Genomic DNA, 25,702 nt, shown 5'->3' on the forward strand with positions numbered 1-25,702 from the left:
AACCCAGGAAACCAGTTGTTTATTGGAAGACAATCTTGGGAGCAAAAATCCAGCTGATCACACTTATGCAATTTAATATATGACATCATATACATCTCAGTACGTTAATAATTTCAGCCTTTAAGGCCTCCTGCATTTCCACTATTGGTACTTTTGTGCATTCCTGATTCAATCCTCCTCTCTCGTTCATGTTCCAACCCTTTGTCCAAAAAAGTGCTTCCTATGTTTGACTAGGTTTTCAGTAGTTATGGCACACAGCAGTTAACCAAATAAATTAACTTAGCGCAAAGAAACTTTGTACCCAACTGCTTACAGTACTTCATGCTACGAGATATATTGCATCTGATGCTACAGAATGCTTGGTGGAAAAATAGCAATAAAAGTCAGAATCCATAAAACATAGAAGTGAGATTTAGCCCAGAGTCCTTGTTGGGGTGATTTGAAAAAAAAAGTACACCAAGTAATATTTTTAGCATATTTTTCTTCAAATTATAAATATTTACAAGGATTTGAATTTTCTGAAAAACATAAGAATCACTTTTCAGGCATTTTTGCTAAACTGTGTAAAATTTTCTCCTGTCACGAGTAGCCATTCCTTAATTTCTAAGTACCATAGACCAGCGGTCCCCAACCCCCGAGCCATGCACTGGTACCGGTCCGTGAGTCGTTTGGTACCGGGCCACGAGTGTTGAGGTTCAGGTGTGCAATTTATGGTTTACCGGGGTTTTTTTTCTTCGTTTTATCGTTCATATTTATTGTTTTTATCGTTACCTCAGTTCCCCTGTGTCTTTTCCCGTGTGTTATGAACACATTTTAGTTATTTAGGGCCGGTCCGTGGCACAAAATGAATGAAATATTGCAGAAAGACTGATGGAAGATGGAAACTTTTTTTCCCCTTCACATAAGAAAGAACACGCTTTTGGTCGATTAAATGTCTACTAAAACTTAAACACTGTAAAGAAGTGGCACACAGGAATTATGGCAACATCACATTGAAAGTTTGTAAAATTCATATAGAGAAATGGTCCTCATGCTAAACTTTCACCACGTTGAATGTCCATGTTTTTAAAAAAAAACTAACAAAAACAAAAAAACATCAATTGTTTCCAAACCACCTCATCACTCGTCTCCTTAAAGCCATCTATTTTTGAGTCTTATTTCAAAAGCTAAGGAGCCCCCGCATCATTGATTGTCCACTGGCCAAGGTAACGTCAGGTGACAGCTCTTGGAAATAGCCTTTGTAATTGGTCCCAATGAAACTGGCCAGGCGATCACTGCTTCATAGTGTTCTTGATGGTCCACCTCTGCCCCGAGCAGGGCTGCAGGACCAGCAGGTGGCCGGAGTAAACATTAGCCGGCACCACCTCCAGACAGCGTCCAGTAGCCCGATTTATGATCGATTCGTTCTGCAAGGCAGAAGGAGATACAATACTTTGGTTTTAACAGATTTCACAGATGGTCTGTGAACAATGCGTGATGGTGACAGAACAGTATGTAACCAGACCGGGCCTTATGTGAACTGTTGCAACCTCTTTCTTAAACAAATGGCACTAACTTTTTACCTTACATCTATATAAAATAAGTAAGGTCTCCCTATTTCCCTAAGACTTCTACGTCTGCAGGACTCTTCACTGCTTGTCCTGCTGTGTGACAAAGAATCGATGTGGCAGAAGGTCTGCAGCATCACTGTTCAAGCTCTCCTCTTCCCGTGCTACAGGCTGTAACTCTTTAGTTTTTAAAGGTTACCCAAACAGAACTAAAAGACCAACAGAAAATTGACTTACAAAAGGTTTTTCACATTAAAAGAAAAAGAGAATCAATGCCAAAGTAAAAGGTATATTGAGTCGCTTGTTACCCTTTAAGCAGTCTGGGTTTAGTTGTCTTAAGAGGACCCCTTATTTTCTAGCATAAATATAATTTTACAACAGTTATTGTTCATATTAATCATAGCCAAAGTCTCAATTTATGTGCAAATAATCCCCGTTAACCAGACTGCTTTGATTTCAGTAATAGCAGAGATGATATCCTAATATAGTCATCACAAACAGACAGATCTATCTGTGAAGTCCTACCTACTGGCCCCGGTGTTAAAACCTTCTGTTTGTGAGGGTTTTAACACAAAGAAAGGTGGCTTCAACGGAGGTATTCGGAATATAAAGGCGGTTCTGTCAGATAAAGCATGAACTACGGGGCTGCAGCAATGCTGAGTATGAGAGAAATGAAGATTCATGCAAAGCTACTCTCATATTAGAGTCCAAGAGAAAAAAGAATGGACCCAGACATGAGCTCAATAGGTCCCTTTTAAAATCTGACATATAGATACTTTTCCTCTCAACTCTATGCCAGTAAATTTTAGTTTCTCTTATAAACACTCAGTTATATCATTGAAAAAGAGATTTCTTTACACTTCTGACCTGAGAGAAATGCCATGTCTTCTGTTTCACGTTGGTCACCTTTTCACAATTGAGGAGCTGAGGAAAGTTGCTCATCTGATCGTACACCACACAACGAGTGTCCTCACCAGTGCTGCCTAGGGGTCCCAGAAACAGCTGACCTTCTTTAGTGTAGCGTCCTAACTAAGAGGAAAACAGATACGTCACACATACAGTAAACGGAAAGTTACTGAACTGGCTGAGTGAATACTCTTCTCTTTATTAGCTAACGATGAAATAAGTATGTGATGATGTACAAGTTGAAGGTAACCTGGCAGGAATTTTCCTTGATTATGCAAGCTGTTGGGTTTTTTTTTTGCTGCTTTGAACAAGAGGATGGTGTTGTTCCCAATACTGCTGAGAGGCAAAACATGTCTTTGTTCTTCACTGAGTGCTAAACACAAAGATTTTCCTGTACATCACTGCTAATCACAGTGTTGTTTCAGCAGAGTTCTAACCCACATATAGCCCTAACATTTTATATACACCAAATTCTGCAGTTTTCTCAACTTGACAGAAAGAAAAAGCAGAAGTGAGTCAGATTCTTCCCGCTCTGTTTTCTAACCTTTGTGTCTTTCACTTCAGCTTTTTCGTTCAGATTAATAGTAATTTCCACTTTAGCAGTGCAGATAAAACAGTTCCTTTGGTTGCATCTAGCTCTGAGGCTTTGAGTGTGCTGACGATAAAGACTGATTGGGAAATTGTTTATATCGCATTCTGTTCCTAACAAAGCATGAATAGTGGTTGCAATGCCTTGCAAAAGATATAAAGATAAAGCTTTCCATCAACCACCCAGTCAGCCCAGTTTGGGTCTTTTTGCAGAGTAACTGCATCCTGTTTGCAGTACATCATACAAAAGTTAGGTGATTTAACAGCGTTTGGACTCAAAATCTTAAAAAATCCCACTTGTGGTCCCTAGATGTCACTGCTTCTTCTTAAGAACAGAGTATTTATTAAAATGTTTTTCTAGTATCTTTGACCACTACAAGTTACATTCATCTTTTCACAGATATTCATATCGCACTTTATTTTATGCACTTATGTGCTTTATCTGTTTTGCATACACACCTACAGCCAGTCACCATTTAACCTAACGTGCATGTCATCGGACTGTGGGAGGAAGCCGGACTACCTGGAGAGAACCCACGCTAAGACACCATGGTCGCTTTTATCTCCGTGGAAGTGCAAGTGTGAAAAACTGGTGGTCTAATAAAAACTGAAGACTTTTTGTTCCATCAAAAGGATAACTTTAAAAAATGCAACTGAAGCATGTCTTGTGAAGAAAGTGTGATGCGGCTGTTCGATTTGTATTGTTGATTGTCATTTATGCTTAGAAATATTTACTTATATATGCTTAGAGTTTTGTAATTAATTGTAGATTGGTAGAGGTTTTGATCCTTGATAGTCTGCAAACTGTGTGTGTATTAGACAGCACTTTGGGAGCATGAGAGGTCATACCGTGTTTTATTGTTTTATGGTAGGATTAACGTAGTTGCGTCTGTTCTAGTCTAGTCTTTGTTTAGATGAACTGCAGGACTTCCTCACCGTGTTATCTAGGATGAACCATCTAGGGTGAGGGGGAGGCTACCCTCTTCCTGACCAAGGATGTTTGACCCTTTGATCAGCAGTCCACACACACACACACACAGACACACACACACACACACACACACACACACACACACACACACACACACACACGCACGCAGTAAGGATGGGCGGACATGTCTCAGCCTCCACCACTCTCAGCACTGGAGCCCCCCAGGGGTGTGTTCTGAGCCCCCTGCTGTACTCTTTGTACACATATGACTGTGTGGCCACTACCAGCTCCACCACCATCATCAAGTTTGCTGACGACACCGTCGTGGTGGGCCTGATCTCTGATAACAACGAGACGGCCTACCTGAAGGAGATTAGGAATCTGGAGAACTGGTGCCAGAGGAACAACCTCCTTCTAAACGTCAGTAAGACAAAGGAGCTGATAGTGGACTTCAGCACTAAGCAGGAGAGGAACTACCAGACCCCCGTCATCAACGAGTGCCCAGTGGAGAGAGTGGACAGCTTCAAATACCTCGGAGTTCACATCACGCAGGAACTGTCATGGTCCTGTCACATCAACACCGTGGTGAAAAAGGCCCGTCAGCGTCTCTACCACCTCAGACGCTTGAGAGACTTCCAACTGCCCTCCAAAGTGCTCAGGAACTTTTACTCGTGCACCATAGAGAGCATCCTGGCGGGAAACATCTTAACCTGGTTCGGGAACAGCACCATGCAGGACAGACGAGCTCTACAGAGGGTTGTGCGGTCAGCTGAGCGCACCATCCGCTCCGAGCTCCCTGACCTGCACTCAATCTACAGCAGGCGGTGCTGGACCAAGGCCAGGAAGATCGTGAAGGACCTCAGCCATCCCAACAACAGACTGTTCTCTCTGTTGAGGTCAGGAAAGCGATTCCGCTCCCTGAAGACCAACACAGAGAGACTGAGGAGGAGCTTCTTCCCGCAGGCGATACGGTCTCTCAATCACACCACCACACAGTACTGACCCACACATACAGTTCTTACACACACACTGGACTTTCTGGACTTTGTTTTTGCACAACACTGGTCACTATATTCTTCATTTCCGGTTAATACTTGTACAGCTGCTGTTATTGTGTATATATTTATTTATATTTAGATTTCTTCATACATTCTTATATAGTTCTATACTGTGTATTGGTGTATTTTGTTGTACAGTTATTTTATTTTCAACTTTAATTTATATATTTTATCTTATTCTTCCCAGTTAAATTTACCCTTCATTCTAATTTGTGTTGTACAGTTATTTCATTTTTAACCTTAATTTATATTTTATTCCTTCCTAGTTAAATTTACCCCTTTTTAATTTTTCATATTTATTTCCTACCTTATTCATAGCCTTTCCTTTTTTGTTTTCTTTAGGTCACGAGCAGTTGTCCAAGCATTTCACTACATATCGTACTGTGTATGACTGTGTATGTGACAAATAAAATTTGAATTTGAATTTATTACTCTTTGTGTGTATGTAGACGTCATATGTTAACGAACTTATGCATATTCATGTAACCTCAATAAAAGGACAGTGGTACGGGAGGACGGACGAGAGCAACTGGGGCCAAGCGAAGGAACGGCGATTGTCCGGTTCTCTCCCGTGCACGAGTAACATGAAGCTTGCCTACTTCGTGTCTTGCTTTGCAGTGTAATTATATTGCCTTTAACGTTCCAGCGGATGGGTTCAAGCTACAAACCTATCAGCGGCACTCATTTTTCCAGAATTGAATTGAAATTTTAGCTCCTTTAGCATTTTACCACTGAAGCCTTGACTTTCTGCCTAAAGCACCTGTTTACCACTGTGAGCTAAAAAGAGAGGCCCTTAGGGCTGAAGGGATGAAGAGCTGACACTGGCTGACTCAGGGCTTCAACACAAAAAGTGCAAGACACAATTTTATTCTGACAGCAGAACTCGCTCCTTGGAGGATTTCAGCTGAGCCTGTGATTGAGACACAGCTGCAAATCACATCACCGGAGAAGCTCACTGTATGTTTTCATGAGAAAGCAAAGCAACTGGAAAAAGATGGAGTATACTCTTTAGTATGGTGGTGAGGAAGAGTGTTGTACCTGAGGACCCCACCCATGGCATGGGTGCAGGGTGGCTGTGTGGTTCTCCTTCACACCCTGATCCATACACAGGTGGCTTGCTTTAGAATTGCGGACCTTAAATACACAAAAAAAAAGAGTCAGACTTAATTCATAAAATATGAATATTCCCCAAAATAATTACCGATTAAAAATGTATAAAGGCTAAAAACAAGGATGTGTCAGTGTGGATCAGACAAAGTTCTAAATCTCATTTATTTTCTATTAACAGCTGAGAAGATGTGGATGTACATGCTGTCTGAGTCCCTGCTTTCTTGTTATATTTTGGTCTGTGGAGGAGATACAAGTTTCTTAGGACTTTGTGTAAGTATCATTTATTTAATTTCAGTGGTTTAATTTGTACATCAGATCTTACATCTACAAACTTACTTTTTCCTGTGTCTTTGTCCTTCATGGCTCACCTCACCGTAGAACAGCGTATCGTTGTACCTCCTCATCTCTGGGTAAACGTTGTCTAGGTACCAGTGAAAGCTCTTACATTGCAGACTCTTCCTCAGTGCAACCCTCTGTGATATGTCTCCGTAATCAATACCGTGGTTCTGCAAGAGCAAAGGAAGTTATTATGCCTAAAGTCTCTACATAAATTGTGGAACCAAAAGAAAAACTGTTTGGCTCTGAACATGGACATCTGATAGTCACAAACAGACAAGCATGACTGACAGCATCCTCTCTAAGAGAGGTCTTGGTGCAGAAAAATGCCGTTCTCACCTCCATGGGGATGTTCCAGGCCAGGTAGACATTGGACTTGTACTCATCCATCCAGACCTCTGCCACACGCAGGGCATTAAGGCGTGTGTGGAAAGCTATGTTACTGTGGTAAGGTTTCTTCATTCGTGCAATATGAGCCACTCTGGAGCAAGGCAGCACCTCCATACTGCCTCCACACAGCCACACCTGTGGGTAGTAGGAGTATGAATTAAAGCTCACAATAATATACTGCTGGCTGCTGGGCAGCAGGAAATATAAATAGGCAGATGCACAGTCGCCGCGATGTCCTGATTTATAAAGTCAATTACAGCTAACAGCTGGAGCATAGAGCACCTGGAAGGACGTGTTTTCTTTGTGCTGGAACTAATGAAAGCTAAATCTGTACATTTAGAAGTCCTTCTCGGTTTTTCTTCTTGTTTTCTGTTATATAAAAAATATCTAATTGTTGCTTTTATTCATTTTTTTCTAGCCAACCTTAAGGGGCATCAAGAGGAGCTGAGGTTTTCGGCACTTCAGCACTGGGTTAACTTTTAAGCTCCAACTGTGAGTATACATACATAAATGCATGTTTTTTTACTTATATTGTTTGCTGTGACAACGTATCATCCAGAGCACTCTCCCAGTCAGCGAATACACCATGATGATTCCAGGCATGTCATTAAAGATCAACAAGAAGAGACGGTCAGAAGCACAAGTCATGCTTGAAGATGTGGCCAAAACATCTTCTACAGTTCACCATGCTATTTCCCAGCTTTGATGTAGGACAGCGGGCCAGAACAATAAGACATGAATGCTAGCATAGCCCCAAGAGCTACACAACAACAGAATAAAAAAAGAAGCATAAAAGCAAGCAGTTTACACAATCATAAAAGCATAAGACAACAAGTGAGTTTTGAGTTGGGACTTAAAGAGAGAGATGGAAGAGATATTTCTTAAATCAGGAGGTAGGGAATTCCAGAGTCGTGGAGCAGAGCAGCTGAAAGCCCTGCTCCCCATGGTGGCAAGACGGGGGGAAGGGACGGAGAGAGAAAGGGAAGAAGAAGATCTAAGACATCGAGATGGGGCAGTGATCTGAACCAGATCAGAGAGATATGGAGGAGAGAGATGATGAATAGCCTTAAATGTGTACAAGAGTATTTCTTCTTCCTGACCAAGATTCGTTCCTTTTGTTGCTTCTCATTAACAGAGGTCAAAGAAAGTATAATGATAAAGTGGAGAACTACTGGACATCATTCATTTTTGGTGCTAAAGGTTTAAGAATTAACTGCAGCAGAAGAGCTTCACCTGCTTGTGAAGTGGTTTAGAAAAGAAACCTCAGAGCATGAAGGTTGAATCAATTATCTCCTCATACAAACCACCCAGCAGCTGAGCTGAAAATGATATCAGAATGGCTAGAACAATGTTATGGTGCATCTAGAGCTACTGAAACAGCTCTTAATGCAAAACTTTAAAAAAGAGCTTTTTGACCTAGCAGACTTGCTATTGAAGAAATAGGAAGCTGAACAAGATAACTTCCTCCCAGGATCCTCTCTGGAAACAGCCAGTGGTACTCATCCCTTTTTCCAAAAGCTTCTACACAACCTCAGGAAAAATGGACATGCCCAAATAAGGGCATCATGTAGCTACAATCTCTAAGTTGATCAGTGGTGGAATCCAATGACCTAGCTGTAATCCTTACTTCATTCACAATGATAGCCATCAAAATCAGCAGGTCAAGACTGAGGTATCCTCTGCAGGTTTGGAGAACAAATGTGCAAAGCCAGCAACTGACCAATTAGGAACTATCCCAGCCACAGAAAAACACAGCCCTTAAACAAACACAGAGGCTTCAGAGGAAAACCCCTTGAAGAACAGATGAGAACAGGACATGGTGCTGTGAATTCATTCATGCAGGACTGTGAGTGAGATCAAACCACTGGACCCTGAATTGACCTCTCACTGTTAGGTAGAATTGTTGTGCACATCCACAAGCTTCAAAAGGAGATTAACTGCTCTCATAATGAATAATTTACCCAGAAAGTGGATCTCGGCAGGGTACTCACAGAAGAACTGAGCATCAAAATGGAAAAGAAAGAAGATTTAAGACACGTTAGGCATGGTTGTTGTTGACAGAAGGACTGGTCTGAGTATTTTGGAAACTCCTGATCTACTAGGATATTTCTGTATTACCATCTCTAGGGTTATCCCAAGGGATGGTCCAAAAAAGAGGAAATATCCAATGAGAGACAGTTCTCTGGGTGAAAATATCTTGTTGATACCAGACCCGACCAGAGACTGCTTTGAGCTGACAAGAAGGCAACAGTAAAACAGATAACTTCTTCTTAAAAACCACTTTTGCATTACTTTGAACCGTGAACCTTGAAGAATTTGGGCTAGAGCAGCAGAGGACCATATCAGGTGCTACTCTTGTGAGCTAACAGGAAAGTCTCCACAGTCAGGGGATCTCAATCAGATAGATCACGAGATTCCCATCGTGAATGCACAGCTGACAAATCTGCATCAACTGCATGAGGCCATCATGCCACGATCAATCTTTGAGGAATGTTTCCAGTACTTTGTTGAATCTATGCCATGAAGAATTAAAACAGCTCTGAAGGCAAAAGAGTGTCCAACCTAATACTGACAAGGTGTATCTAATAAAGTATCTGCTGAGTGTGTCCAACCCACGAGCCTTCTGCTGTGAACATAATGAAGACATGGATATCCAAGCTATCTGAACCCACGTCAAAGTGATGTGAGCGTAACAGAAACTTCAAACTGACAGGTCGCCAAACAATTGCACAGATGCAACCTATTTCACTCCTGACAAACATTCCTACTGGATAAAAAGTAGGTCCGTCAGTCTTTCTTCACACTGGGAACAATATGAAACATGTTCCATCCACAGATAAGGAGCACTACAAACAGAAAATGGGCACATAGGTTTTAAAGATAACCTATGTGTTTCTGTTACCCAAGGACACGGGTGCTAACCAACAGAGGGTATGCCAAAAAAAAACATTTTACTGCTCTCTGCCACACTCTAAGATAAATAAGCAGTACTATGATTTCATGTAAAAGATGTTGGACAACAACCATGCAAAATTGCCCCATAGAGGTGCTGATATCTACCGCTTAACATTCATTATCCCAAGAATCCTGTTAAAACCCAAACAGTCATTGATTCAAGTGCTTGTTATGAAAGAGTTTCTCTGAATGAGGGCCTTCTCCCTGGACACATCCAAACAATCCTCTTGTAAGGGTTGTAGTGAAATGTAGAAATGTTGTTGTCGCAGGGCAACTCTGGATATGTGTCCCACTGCTTTGTAGTAAAAGAGGAACAGAAAGAAATGTGGTTCTTGAGATGTGACATTGTGGGCTAGATTCATGTCTTTGCTAATACTTCATCTCCAGCAGTTGTAATATATTTATAGGTGCGTTGAAGCTGAATTTTAGCTGTTTTATTGCATCTGTACACGTTTACTTATCTAGACTTAATTTTGGGGGGAATCTTGATATTTTTGATGACAAGATATAAGAACTTTCCATTTCAGATTCAAGTTATGACCAAGTCAACTCAAAGACAAGGCAACCGTTTTTGTCTTTCTAAAAATATTTGATTGTTTAGCTTGCTGGATAAAAGCCAACACACTCGGGTTGTGAAAATGTTTGACGTTATTTTTTCAGGAAAAATCTAATAACCTTGCAGAAAAACAAAAGACTCTCCAATCTCTCAAAATGTACAGAAACAAACTCCAACCTTCCTGCTCTGCTCTACGTGACCTATTTATCTCCATTGCCCTGCTGTGAGCTGCTCACACAGGACTGGTCCTCCAGGACTCTTAATGGGGCCTCATCAGTGGTGCCACGCTACGGTGGCCACTGCTCCACTTAAAACCTACAGGGGTAAAGAGGGAGCAGGAACAAGAGGAAACTGGGTGACACACAAACCCTGATGCCTAGTTCGATGTTCTCCCCTCCGTAGACGTCCATGCCTGAGTCGAGTAGACCGAGTTCTCCAAAGTAGTCCCGATTGGCCACAAAGGAGCATCCAATCATGGCAGGCGTCCTGCAGCCAGGAAAACACACTATCATGTGACACTGAGCGTTTGCAAACACCAGAATGTGTTTTTTTGTGGCTTTATCTGATGTTTATTTTGGAGTACTTTTCTACAACCCAAATCTCCACTATGCAAAGTTTCACACTTTATATTTCAGCCTATTATGTGGAGGGTAAATCTAAACATTTTTGTGCATACTCATGCAATTTATTCTTATTTTTAATTAAAGAATGGAAGGAAATCCAATTTAACACAAATATATGGGTGATAATCAGATAATTAAAATCCTATTTTCACCACTCTCTAATTTAGGCTGTAATTTTTTTATTGCTTTAATGAAGTCTGGTTTCCCATCAGGAGCTTTTTTTCTTGTTTTCCCCTAATCTTCCCCAAAACTAAAAAAAGAACTTGGTGGCAGTTTTATTGAAAATCTTAAAGAAGTGGAAAAAAATACATCTCAGAAGTGTGAGATCTGTGTTCACGTTTAAATGGGAGAAGCTGGCATACCTTATTGGTGCAGACATGTCTCCCTCCTCCCACCACTCTTTGGGTGGATTAATGTACATGCACCACAGTTCCCAGTTGTAGCCATGGCCAGAGTTCTCATAGCGCTCCACCTCAAAGGTATCGTGCTTGATGTTGTCGATTGACGGCAAGATAATCCTCTTGTGGTTTTCTTTTATTCTAGCTAGAACTGGTTCTGACCTGAAAAAAGTGCAAACACACACACACTCACACATTTAGTTGACTTTACTTTGTGCAGAAACAAAGTTTATAACATCTTTTAAGAGCACCACTTTTTTCATCCACTTCAGTCAAATAGAAAGTTCCTTGTGTCGTCCCAGTTTTATCACTAATTCTGTTTGATTCAGCCGAGTTGAGCTCTGCAGGGGGCAGTGAGAGAACTGCACGGTATACCTTAAGTTATGCACTGAGCTCGAAAATGAGATCCACAAAAAGACATCAACAGGATGTGGCAGTTGTCTTAGCGGGGTTAATAAGGTCCCTCATTGCATGCTAATTTCTTGACAGTATTTAGCCTTTGATTCAGTTCACCACCAAGCGCTCAGCTTTTTTGAATTAGTACAAAACCTTCATTTTTTATGGTTACTAAAAATTTACTTTTACGACAAGTTCTCCAAGAGGGGTCCTGTTTTGGTGTGTGTTTTATGTGTGCTTGTGATGTTTTTTTTTAAATAAAATCCGTTCAACCTGATCCCACAGCCTCAAGTGTCTCATTTTAAAACTTCTCAGGCGTGAAATAGCTTGGCTCTTCCTTTTATGCAGCTTCAGCTATCCTTTGTCTTCTCTTTCCATGGTTTCTTTGCACTTTGTAGCACTCTTTTAACACTGATACCCAAAGCTCTATTATTGTCATTGTTGTTATCATGAATAAGTAGAGAGATACTCCCATACGGTTTATGACAAAATTTAATCCGAAGTGATTGATGGCCCTAATCATGACCTTTTGACCTCGCCCCTCCCCCCCGGAAGCGAGTAATGACCGTGACGAATTGCATCCGGAGAAGGGGGGGGCGGGAACCCCCCGACATCCGGAGAAGGGGGGGCGAACCCCGGAAGCGCGCCATCTGTCGCTAAGCGTGTCGAATTGCATCCTGAGAAGGGAGGGGGGGTAAACCTCCGGAAGCGCGCCATCTGTTGTTGGGAAAAAAAAAGAAAAAAGTTTTTAGAGGGAGGAGAATAAAAGCAGAGAGGAGGAGTTCACAATTTCTAAGCCTCAGACACACAAGATGGATTTCATTCTGCAGCCCAGCAGCTCTCCTGTGTCCGATGAGATCTGCTCTCCCAAAGAAGAAGGCTTTGAATATGCCATATTCAAATACAGCATATTTACTAAGGAAGGCCTCGATCCGGACCTTATGACACTTCCGGAAATACTCCGGAATTGTCTAGTCATTTTCAGACCTGATGCGTCATGTTCCATAAACATGAGGGGAGGGGTTTGGTTCCTGAAGCACAGCGGTGATGCAGCAGCTGATTTTGTGCTGTATAGAGAGACAGAGCGGCAGCTAGTTTTCCGCAAACTCATAGTCTGAATTCTGTTTCAATATTATGACGATTTTCTCTGTATTTCTTAATGGGAATAAAGAGTGACTTCCTGTAGAGATTTCAATAGTATTTTATTTTCCTATAATACAGACGCAGTAAAAAAAACCTTTAAGATGATCTGCCTAGCAACAAATTGCATTTTTAGGCTACACCATAGCTTGTGATGAAAAGAAGAACTTTCTATCCGCTTGTAACCTACAGGCTGCCTACCCCGTATGTGTAAAAATGAATAAATATCCCTTAGTGAATACTTTTCTTTGAATACTACTTTTCCTTTTGAGAATCCCTTTTACAAGGGACTGAAAAAACAAACCATAATTGCCGTGACAGGCGATCTTGTTTCACACACACACACACACACACACACACACACACACACACACACACACACACACACACACACACACACACACACACCGCGGGTCAAGGAGGAGTGAGATATCAGATATCAGTTTTTTCTCAATGCTTATAACCTATAACGCGCCCCCCAAAACAATATTATTATTATTAAAACATCTATAAGGTAGGTTTTGCGCAGCCTGCTCCTTGTCAGACCAAAGTTTTTTTCTTCATTACTTTTAGCTACTTTTACACTGGGTTTTCTCAATAGACAGAAAATGAAAATGAGGAGTCAACAGCCGATATTATCATTGCTTGTAACCCGGTAAATAATTTCGTACATCTCCCCATAAAATAAGCCTTAGTGGAAAAAAGCTCATATTCGAATACGTTTATTCCCCTCTGTGGGAAAGAGTTTTTTTCTCAGAGTCAACCATGAGGCGAGTTTTGTCAACAGCAATTGTCCATTTGGTAAAACAAATATCCGCCTCTAAGTCGTATTTTACCGTTGCAGAATGTGGAAAACAGACAGCCCTCACAGGAGGCACCCAGGGGCCCACCTCACACACCATAGTTAAAATATTTAAATTTCAACTAAATTTGTAGTAATGATCGGATTTCCTCACTTATCTACACCACACTCCTTGATTTCTTATCGTTTCTTATCGTTCCTCTGTCCCTTAATAGAAACTATCCTCCCTTTCAGTTGTCTTTTGCACTTCCATATCGCAAAGCAGTTACTGTAGGTTATTTTCTGCTTATGCATTAATGTAATTAATTAACTTATTTATCCTTAAGTACGGTAATGACTTGAGTTCTAATGCTTTTTGTCTCTTGAGTTAGCCGTCAATGTGGGATTTTTTTACCCTTTTGTTCAGTTAAAGCTGCCTTTCATTCTTCAACGCAGCTTAAACTCTAATAGGTAAGCTTTCTTGTAATTTCTTAGTTCTGCAGGCTTCTTGAAAGACATCCGAGACTCTTCTTTGGATGCTGGATGCCTTTTGTTTTGTTTTCTGTCAAGATGATCCCACACTGCTTCGATTATCTTGAGGTTCGAACCCTGGAGAGATCAATCCATGACTGATGCGTTGTTTCATCCAGGCATACTTTGACTACAATGGCAGTATGTTTGCGATCATTGTCGTACTGAAAGTTGCTGCCAATCAGACATTACTTGGTATTACATGGTCGATCAAAATCTGGTGGAACTTTTCTACATTCATAATTTGATTAATTTGGATAAGAGCTCCAACAACACTGGCTGAAATCCAGCCTCAAAGCACGGTAGAGTATCCACGCTGTGTTAAAGACGGCTATAGACATTCACTGTTGTATCTCTCTTCGGACCTCTTCCATGCATATTTCAAATTTGGATTCATTACTCCATAAGACATATTACAGCTGATTTCTTTTTCCAGTCAATTTCTTGTGTAATTTGGCACACCTCAGCCTTATTTTTCTCTGTTCTCCTTCCTTAAGAATGGCTTATTAACAGCCACCCTTCCAACTCAGATAACTTTTGATGAAATGTTTACAGCACTTGAGTTACTCGCCACGGCCATCCTAAATGCTAAGAACACTAAACTTTAATTCTAAATTACGTTAACCAGAAAAAACAAGCCAAAGTCGAGATGTTGCTGAGCTGACCTGTGCTATGCTATGCCTTCTAAAGCACGTATAATGTAAACAGAACTGGTCTTTGCACAGAAGCCTGTGGAGCTTCATAATTAACCTCAGTGTGTGAAGAGCACTCTCCATTTAATAATAGCTGTAATAAAATGTTATGGCCGACGGTGTTAAACGCTGCACTTGGGTCTAGCAGGGAAGATTTCAACTTTTCAATACGAATGAAGGCTGAAAACTGATTAGATTAATGTCTGATGATCTTTTCTGTGCTTCTTCAAGTTTGTAACACCAAACATATTAAAGGATGATGTAAGGCTCACAGGAAGAGTTTAATTAGACACACATTTACTATTTTCTTTATACTCTTTCTTTCTTGACATGTTTAATATGATTACTATCAGAGGAGAAAATGACCCTTGTGTAGTTTAAAAAAGTTTTATTTAATCAAACTGTAATGTTGTTGAACTCTGACGGACGTGTCTTTTAATCTTGTCAACAAATCCTTAATCATCTAAATCTGCCATTTATCATCTAGTAAAATGTTCCCTCTGCTTCTGCTGCACATCTCCCCGGACACTCTCCGCTTCACCTGTCCTGTGCAGGTGGTCCAACCCCTGCCTGCCTCCTTAAACTGGGGTGTTTAAATCTCTTTACCTCTGTTGTGAACTTCACACAAAGTTTGTGGTAACAAAATCAAACTGACGAGGATCTCGTTTGAAAAACACACACTCACGAGACAAAATAAAAACAGACTGCTCAAAGCAAAAGCAGAGCCCTCACAGCTGGTAGTACAAAACACAGCGACAACATGCGTATTAGATACCCTCAGTGCCAGAAGCATAAATATGAAAAAATGTGATCACCAAGAGTATCCTAACAACGGCGTTGAGGTGGGTGTTACAGTAAAAAAAAAAAGTAGCCAAATTTTCATCTGAAAATGTTGAATTTTAGTAAAAACAATGCTCTGTAGTTTGATACTGTCGTTACAGACTAAGCAGATGTTTAAAGCCTTCGGACGCTCATTTGAAACGCACTCATTCTCCTTATCAGCTGGAAACATTAAAGCCGTAAAATGACTTTTTCAAACGGATAAAAACTATTGAACAACAGCAATGTTGAGCCTGTTCCAAAATTTGGATGTACATGTGTTGAAGGTGTGGGTCTTGTTGAATTATTAAACATACATTCTTTAATTTTTCGAGCCACAAAAACAACAACTTTTAATTTTCTTCTGCTTGAGTATCGGCCTCGGGTAGCTCTACTTATCATTGCTCAGTCAGTTGTCTGTTTGTGCTACTTTTTTAAGGAGCAGCGTATTATTGGTAAGGGTGACTTTATGTGTTTAGCTACTTAAGTGGAAGTACTGTGGATAGTTTTACCTTACATACATAGATCTACCAATACAGCTTCTGAGGTAACTGTTTACAAAATGTTATAATCTATTCAAAGGTTCTTTGCAATTTTACATTGATAAACATTATCCTTAACACATTTGGCCCACATAAAGTACTATGGCCATCACACTGTCATTTAGAATTGTTTAAATAACTCCTGTCTTAAGTCCTTCCATCAAAAAAAAAAAAAAAAAAAAAAAAAAACATGGTTCACTTTTACATCACAAAATGTTAGAAATATAAGTCGTTCATAACAAACTGAAAGGTTGGGAGTTTAAAAATCCAAACCGATGGAAGAATCAGAATCAGAATACTTTATTGATCCCTGGGGGAAATTATTTTTTGTTACAGTGCTCCATTATAAACCAACATTAAGACAAGACAGACAATACACTAACTAAGAATAGTACAATATATACATATATATACATACATACATACATACATACATAAGTCACTCATAAATAAATAGCTGGAAAAGAAACATGTGTAGCTGTAGCAGCAAACAGTGTGTTAAGTGGATGCGTTGTACAGGGAGATGGCCACAGGCAGGAAAGATTTCCTGTGTCGTTCAGTGGTGCTTTTCGGTAATCTCAGTCTCTCACTGAACGTGCTCCTGTGACTGACCAGCATGTCATGGAGTGGGTGGGAGGTGTTATCCAACATTGTCTTTATCTTGGACAGCATCCGCCTCTCCGACACCACCTTGAGGGTGTCCAGCTCCATCCCCACAACATTGCTGGCCTTACGGATCAGTTTATCGAGTCTGTTGGCATCTGCGACCCTCAGCCTGCTCCCCCAGCATGCAACAGCATAGAGGATCGCACTGGCCACAACAGACTCATAGAAAACTCATAGAAAATAGGAAGCAGAAGTAGAAGACTATAACGTCTCAGAGCACACGGTGTCTATTATTGTGTAGACATGTATAAATAAGAGCTTAATAAAGATGCTTAATTTCTTAAGAAATAAACAGGTGGAGTGATCTTTATCAAAAGTGGATGTTGCATCTCTGGCTAAACCACTGTACCCAAAAAAACTTTAAAAATCTACTGTGTGTGAGGCTGTGTAAGTAAAGCTTGCCCTTCACACCCGCGTGTAATAAACCATTTGTTGAGGGGTTGTGGATTTGGCACCTCAGCATTGTGAAAGTGGGGAAACATGTTTCTGGCTGTGCATAAGATTTCTGCTTACAACTTAGAATCTCAGTTCTAAATGAAATTCAGATGTTTTTTTTAAGTATGGCTAATGTATTATTTGACTTCTAAGACACACACACACACACACACACACACACACACACACACACACACACACACACACACACACACAAGAACAACACAGAGAAGAAGAAGAGGGGGTCGTTTTACTACGCATCATAAAAACGCAATCATTCATAACATGGACAGTGAGAAGTAAAACTCGTCGTCTTACCACATGTTATATTCTGTAAACTTAAAATAATCCGCAGAAATTAGAGTTTAGTGTTTTAATTCATCTATTAAAAAACACGAGTCAACATTACTGAAGTGACGCTTTAACGATGCGTCTTATCATCGTGTTTATGATGATAAAACATGTTCTCTCGTTAGTAGATGTCTGCGCTGTCACTTGTCACGAAAATGTTCAGAGCCAGGGTTCCTCTTTAATTACCATTGATCGTTAATAGGGTCACAAAAGATTTGTCGCATTATCCCCATAAACAAAATGCTTTTATAGAAATCATTGTGATACAAATATTTAGATTCTTGATTCACAATGTGCACGAACTCAAAATCTTTAGAGGTTCATATTTATAAAGTATCGCAAATAATACATTTATACCATTGTATGAGCTACACTTCTTGTAAAAACTGATTGAAAAAAGCTCCTGTCGTGACCTTCCTTCTGTGAGGACACACACACACACACACACACACACACACACACACACACACACACACACACACACACACACAGAGAGAGAGGGAGAGGGGGGGGGGGGGGGAGATCATTAGGATTGGAGGCGTTTTTTGGATTTTCACTTATTGTCGGCTTTACAGTCACATAAAATTCATTCCAATTTTTTGCCTTTGCTTCAATTAAGGTGTTTCTTTAAATCTACAGCAGCTCCCTTTTCAAAAGGTTTACTGACAACTGACAACGATCAATAGCAGCATACGTGGGGGGAAGAGTATGAGTCTTACGGTGACAGCGGGGCCGTGGGAGCCGGAGGGAGGGGTGAGGGTCCGCGCTAAATTTGCAAAGTTACTGATTTAAAAATTATATTTTTGAATTTTTAATTGCATGACAAACATACGATAGACTCTTGAGCATATTTATATAGCTAAATACACAACGGTATAACCGTGCTAAATAAAAGAGGTCCAAGTACCAAAGCACTCTAATGCAAGCCTCTAAACTGCATGTTGATAAGTACGTGAAGCGTACCTCTACAGCTGAAAACAGATTGTATCCATACTTTGAGGATCTGCTGAATTGTTTTTTTTTTTTGATGAACTGCAGATGATGATGAATTCCTCTTTATTGTAGAAACAGTCCCTAAGCTGTTGTTGCTCATACTTACCGAGTTCCCTAGCTACTTCCTTACTATGTCAGTAAACCTTTTGAAAAGGGAGCTGCTGTAGATTTAAAGAAACACCTTAATTGAAGCAAAGGCAAAAAATTGGAATGAATTTTATGTGACTGTAAAGCCGACAATAAGTGAAAATCCAATCACAGAAGGAAGGTCACGACAGTATCAGTAAATATGAACCTCTAAAGATTTTGAGTTCGTGCACATTGTGAATCAAGAATCTAAATATTTGTATCACAATGATTTCTATAAAAGCATTTTGTTTATGGGGATAATGCGACAAATCTTTTGTGACCCTATTAACGATCAATGGTAATTAAAGAGGAACCCTGGCTCTGAACATTTTCGTGACAAGTGACAGCGCAGACATCTACTAACGAGAGAACATGTTTTATCATCATAAACACGATGATAAGACGCATCGTTAAAGCGTCACTTCAGTAATGTTGACTCGTGTTTTTTAATAGATGAATTAAAACACTAAACTCTAATTTCTGCGGATTATTTTAAGTTTACAGAATATAACATGTGGTAAGACGACGAGTTTTACTTCTCACTGTCCATGTTATGAATGATTGCGTTTTTATGATGCGTAGTAAAACGACCCCCTCTTCTTCTTCTCTGTGTTGTTCTTGTGTGTGTGTGTGTGTGTGTGTGTGTGTGTGTGTGTGTGTGTGTCTTAGAAGTCAAATAATACATTAGCCATACTTAAAAAAAACATCTGAATTTCATTTAGAACTGAGATTCTAAGTTGTAAGAAGAAATCTTATGCACAGCCAGAAACATGTTTCCCCACTTTCACAATGCTGAGGTGCCAAATCCACAACCCCCCAACAAATGGTTTATTACACGCGGGTGTGAAGGGCAAGCTTTACTTACACAGCCTCACACACAGTAGATTTTTAAAGTTTTTTTGGGTACAGTGGTTTAGCCACAGATGCAACATCCACTTTTGATAAAGATCACTCCACCTGTTTATTTCTTAAGAAATTAAGCATCTTTATTAAGCTCTTATTTATACATGTCTACACAATAATAGACACCGTGTGCTCTGAGACGTTATAGTCTTCTACTTCTGCTTCCTATTTTCTATGAGTTTTCTATGAGTCTGTTGTGGCCAGTGCGATCCTCTATGCTGTTGCATGCTGGGGGAGCAGGCTGAGGGTCGCAGATGCCAACAGACTCGATAAACTGATCCGTAAGGCCAGCAATGTTGTGGGGATGGAGCTGGACACCCTCAAGGTGGTGTCGGAGAGGCGGATGCTGTCCAAGATAAAGACAATGTTGGATAACACCTCCCACCCACTCCATGACATGCTGGTCAGTCACAGGAGCACGTTCAGTGAGAGACTGAGATTACCGAAAAGCACCACTGAACGACACAGGAAATCTTTCCTGCCTGTGGCCATCTCCCTGTACAACGCATCCACTTAACACACTGTTTGCTGCTACAGCTACACATGTTTCTTTTCCAGCTATTTATTTATGAGTGACTTATGTATGTATGTATGTATGTATGTATATATATGTATATATTGTACTATTCTTAGTTAGTGTATTGTCTGTCTTGTCTTAATGTTGGTTTATAATGGAGCACTGTAACAAAAAATAATTTCCCCCAGGGATCAATAAAGTATTCTGATTCTGATTCTTCCATCGGTTTGGATTTTTAAACTCCCAACCTTTCAGTTTGTTATGAACGACTTATATTTCTAACATTTTGTGATGTAAAAGTGAACCATGTTTTTTTTTTTTTTTTTTTTTTTTTTTTGATGGAAGGACTTAAGACAGGAGTTATTTAAACAATTCTAAATGACAGTGTGATGGCCATAGTACTTTATGTGGGCCAAATGTGTTAAGGATAATGTTTATCAATGTAAAATTGCAAAGAACCTTTGAATAGATTATAACATTTTGTAAACAGTTACCTCAGAAGCTGTATTGGTAGATCTATGTATGTAAGGTAAAACTATCCACAGTACTTCCACTTAAGTAGCTAAACACATAAAGTCACCCTTACCAATAATACGCTGCTCCTTAAAAAAGTAGCACAAACAGACAACTGACTGAGCAATGATAAGTAGAGCTACCCGAGGCCGATACTCAAGCAGAAGAAAATTAAAAGTTGTTGTTTTTGTGGCTCGAAAAATTAAAGAATGTATGTTTAATAATTCAACAAGACCCACACCTTCAACACATGTACATCCAAATTTTGGAACAGGCTCAACATTGCTGTTGTTCAATAGTTTTTATCCGTTTGAAAAAGTCATTTTACGGCTTTAATGTTTCCAGCTGATAAGGAGAATGAGTGCGTTTCAAATGAGCGTCCGAAGGCTTTAAACATCTGCTTAGTCTGTAACGACAGTATCAAACTACAGAGCATTGTTTTTACTAAAATTCAACATTTTCAGATGAAAATTTGGCTACTTTTTTTTTTTACTGTAACACCCACCTCAACGCCGTTGTTAGGATACTCTTGGTGATCACATTTTTTCATATTTATGCTTCTGGCACTGAGGGTATCTAATACGCATGTTGTCGCTGTGTTTTGTACTACCAGCTGTGAGGGCTCTGCTTTTGCTTTGAGCAGTCTGTTTTTATTTTGTCTCGTGAGTGTGTGTTTTTCAAACGAGATCCTCGTCAGTTTGATTTTGTTACCACAAACTTTGTGTGAAGTTCACAACAGAGGTAAAGAGATTTAAACACCCCAGTTTAAGGAGGCAGGCAGGGGTTGGACCACCTGCACAGGACAGGTGAAGCGGAGAGTGTCCGGGGAGATGTGCAGCAGAAGCAGAGGGAACATTTTACTAGATGATAAATGGCAGATTTAGATGATTAAGGATTTGTTGACAAGATTAAAAGACACGTCCGTCAGAGTTCAACAACATTACAGTTTGATTAAATAAAACTTTTTTAAACTACACAAGGGTCATTTTCTCCTCTGATAGTAATCATATTAAACATGTCAAGAAAGAAAGAGTATAAAGAAAATAGTAAATGTGTGTCTAATTAAACTCTTCCTGTGAGCCTTACATCATCCTTTAATATGTTTGGTGTTACAAACTTGAAGAAGCACAGAAAAGATCATCAGACATTAATCTAATCAGTTTTCAGCCTTCATTCGTATTGAAAAGTTGAAATCTTCCCTGCTAGACCCAAGTGCAGCGTTTAACACCGTCGGCCATAACATTTTATTACAGCTATTATTAAATGGAGAGTGCTCTTCACACACTGAGGTTAATTATGAAGCTCCACAGGCTTCTGTGCAAAGACCAGTTCTGTTTACATTATACGTGCTTTAGAAGGCATAGCATAGCACAGGTCAGCTCAGCAACATCTCGACTTTGGCTTGTTTTTTCTGGTTAACGTAATTTAGAATTAAAGTTTAGTGTTCTTAGCATTTAGGATGGCCGTGGCGAGTAACTCAAGTGCTGTAAACATTTCATCAAAAGTTATCTGAGTTGGAAGGGTGGCTGTTAATAAGCCATTCTTAAGGAAGGAGAACAGAGAAAAATAAGGCTGAGGTGTGCCAAATTACACAAGAAATTGACTGGAAAAAGAAATCAGCTGTAATATGTCTTATGGAGTAATGAATCCAAATTTGAAATATGCATGGAAGAGGTCCGAAGAGAGATACAACAGTGAATGTCTATAGCCGTCTTTAACACAGCGTGGATACTCTACCGTGCTTTGAGGCTGGATTTCAGCCAGTGTTGTTGGAGCTCTTATCCAAATTAATCAAATTATGAATGTAGAAAAGTTCCACCAGATTTTGATCGACCATGTAATACCAAGTAATGTCTGATTGGCAGCAACTTTCAGTACGACAATGATCGCAAACATACTGCCATTGTAGTCAAAGTATGCCTGGATGAAACAACGCATCAGTCATGGATTGATCTCTCCAGGGTTCGAACCTCAAGATAATCGAAGCAGTGTGGGATCATCTTGACAGAAAACAAAACAAAAGGCATCCAGCATCCAAAGAAGAGTCTCGGATGTCTTTCAAGAAGCCTGCAGAACTAAGAAATTACAAGAAAGCTTACCTATTAGAGTTTAAGCTGCGTTGAAGAATGAAAGGCAGCTTTAACTGAACAAAAGGGTAAAAAAATCCCACATTGACGGCTAACTCAAGAGACAAAAAGCATTAGAACTCAAGTCATTACCGTACTTAAGGATAAATAAGTTAATTAATTACATTAATGCATAAGCAGAAAATAACCTACAGTAACTGCTTTGCGATATGGAAGTGCAAAAGACAACTGAAAGGGAGGATAGTTTCTATTAAGGGACAGAGGAACGATAAGAAACGATAAGAAATCAAGGAGTGTGGTGTAGATAAGTGAGGAAATCCGATCATTACTACAAATTTAGTTGAAATTTAAATATTTTAACTATGGTGTGTGAGGTGGGCCCCTGGGTGCCTCCTGTGAGGGCTGTCTGTTTTCCACATTCTGCAACGGTAAAATACGACTTAGAGGCGGATATTTGTTTTACCAAATGGACAATTGCTGTTGACAAAACTCGCCTCATGGTTGACTCTGAGAAAAAAACTCTTTCCCACAGAGGGGAATAAACGTATTCGAATATGAGCTTTTTTCCACTAAGGCTTATTTTATGGGGAGATGTACGAAATTATTTACCGGGTTACAAGCAATGATAATATCGGCTGTTGACTCCTCATTTTCATTTTCTGTCTATTGAGAAAACCCAGTGTAAAAGTAGCTAAAAGTAATGAAGAAAAAAACTTTGGTCTGACAAGGAGCAGGCTGCGCAAAACCTACCTTATAGATGTTTTAATAATAATAATATTGTTTTGGGGGGCGCGTTATAGGTTATAAGCATTGAGAAAAAACTGATATCTGATATCTCACTCCTCCTTGACCCGCGGTGTGTGTGTGTGTGTGTGTGTGTGTGTGTGTGTGTGTGTGTGTGTGTGTGTGTGTGTGTGTGTGTGTGTGTGTGTGTGTGTGTGTGAAACAAGATCGCCTGTCACGGCAATTATGGTTTGTTTTTTCAGTCCCTTGTAAAAGGGATTCTCAAAAGGAAAAGTAGTATTCAAAGAAAAGTATTCACTAAGGGATATTTATTCATTTTTACACATACGGGGTAGGCAGCCTGTAGGTTACAAGCGGATAGAAAGTTCTTCTTTTCATCACAAGCTATGGTGTAGCCTAAAAATGCAATTTGTTGCTAGGCAGATCATCTTAAAGGTTTTTTTTACTGCGTCTGTATTATAGGAAAATAAAATACTATTGAAATCTCTACAGGAAGTCACTCTTTATTCCCATTAAGAAATACAGAGAAAATCGTCATAATATTGAAACAGAATTCAGACTATGAGTTTGCGGAAAACTAGCTGCCGCTCTGTCTCTCTATACAGCACAAAATCAGCTGCTGCATCACCGCTGTGCTTCAGGAACCAAACCCCTCCCCTCATGTTTATGGAACATGACGCATCAGGTCTGAAAATGACTAGACAATTCCGGAGTATTTCCGGAAGTGTCATAAGGTCCGGATCGAGGCCTTCCTTAGTAAATATGCTGTATTTGAATATGGCATATTCAAAGCCTTCTTCTTTGGGAGAGCAGATCTCATCGGACACAGGAGAGCTGCTGGGCTGCAGAATGAAATCCATCTTGTGTGTCTGAGGCTTAGAAATTGTGAACTCCTCCTCTCTGCTTTTATTCTCCTCCCTCTAAAAACTTTTTTCTTTTTTTTTCCCAACAACAGATGGCGCGCTTCCGGAGGTTTACCCCCCCTCCCTTCTCAGGATGCAATTCGACACGCTTAGCGACAGATGGCGCGCTTCCGGGGTTCGCCCCCCCTTCTCCGGATGTCGGGGGGTTCCCGCCCCCCCCCCCCCTTCTCCGGATGCAATTCGTCACGGTCATTACTCGCTTCCGGGGGGGAGGGGGGAGGTCAAAAGGTCATGATTAGGGCCATCAATCACTTTGGATTAAATTTTGTCATAAACCGTATGGGAGTATCTCTCTATAAGTTATTCCAATGTTCATACATTTGGCAAAGATATGTTTTTTTCCAGATTTAATTTTGAGTACATGTCATTTTTGTTTTTGAATGCTGTGTTTCACTTTAATTTACACTAAAATAAGCCTTTTTCCAAATACCAAAAATTCACTCCTGACTGTTAATAACACCGTGCTTCCCGCTAGATGATAGGACCCACTCACCATGATGGGGTGAACTCCACATGGGCATCAAAAAATCCTGTCACCTCAGCAGTGGCTACCTTCCAACCCTCGATCCTGGCCCTGATCAATCCCTCTCTCTTTTGGTTCCTTACAATCTTCACCAGGCCGGGATAGCGTTTGTTCACATACTCCTCCAGTGGACCTTTCAGTTGCTCTACAGTTCAGAAAATGAAGATAACACATCAAACAAAACAAGTCAGAAATGCTTATAAAGACTGATCTTTAGTTGATCTTTGAATCTGCAGTTTAGCTTATAATCTGCACATCTATCCTTGAACAGTCTGCCAGCTGGAGTTTTCCAGTATTTGATCTGATGTCAGGACTAATAAAGCCTGAAAAGAATATATCACCATTGCAGCTAAGTTGGCGAGTTTAAGAAGAATCCCTACATGCTAAAGAAAGTGCTTGTATTTTTTTCTTAGCTTCTCTAACATCAGATCCATTGCAGCCCTCTTTACTGAAGAAAGGAGGAAAAAAAGAAAAATGCTGTTCCAGAGTCCCCTCTGGCAGCAACAATCAAAGCCTGACACATTATGCCTAGCTTGCATAATTATTTTCATGCAATCACAATAATTGGAATTCATGTCGATAAATATGAAAGGACAGCAGAGTGAGCTTAAGCAACCAT

The 25,702-nt window shown here is 40.1% G+C and overlaps 1 protein-coding gene across 1 annotated transcript in view; it reads right to left on the reverse strand.

Moving 5' to 3' along the window:
* Window positions 1-4: 4 nt before the first annotated feature.
* Window positions 5-25,702, reverse strand: part of LOC146654917 (polypeptide N-acetylgalactosaminyltransferase 17-like) — a 27,710-nt gene continuing 2,012 nt past the window's right edge. Inside the window, exons 2-9 of the mRNA XM_085429351.1 lie at window positions 25,054-25,228; window positions 11,363-11,560; window positions 10,746-10,863; window positions 6,816-7,001; window positions 6,509-6,646; window positions 6,069-6,164; window positions 2,415-2,576; window positions 5-1,406 (exon numbers count right to left, since the gene is read on the reverse strand). Coding sequence (XP_085285477.1) covers window positions 1,272-1,406; window positions 2,415-2,576; window positions 6,069-6,164; window positions 6,509-6,646; window positions 6,816-7,001; window positions 10,746-10,863; window positions 11,363-11,560; window positions 25,054-25,228 — 1,208 coding nt within the window. The 3' untranslated portion in view covers window positions 5-1,271. The remainder of the gene's footprint in view (window positions 1,407-2,414; window positions 2,577-6,068; window positions 6,165-6,508; window positions 6,647-6,815; window positions 7,002-10,745; window positions 10,864-11,362; window positions 11,561-25,053; window positions 25,229-25,702) is intronic.

This window comes from Rhamphochromis longiceps, linkage group LG14 (genome assembly GCF_057381845.1).
Source record: "Rhamphochromis longiceps isolate RC_006_pf linkage group LG14, R_longiceps_female_GT1.1, whole genome shotgun sequence".
NCBI classification, from domain to species: Eukaryota; Metazoa; Chordata; class Actinopteri; order Cichliformes; family Cichlidae; genus Rhamphochromis; species Rhamphochromis longiceps.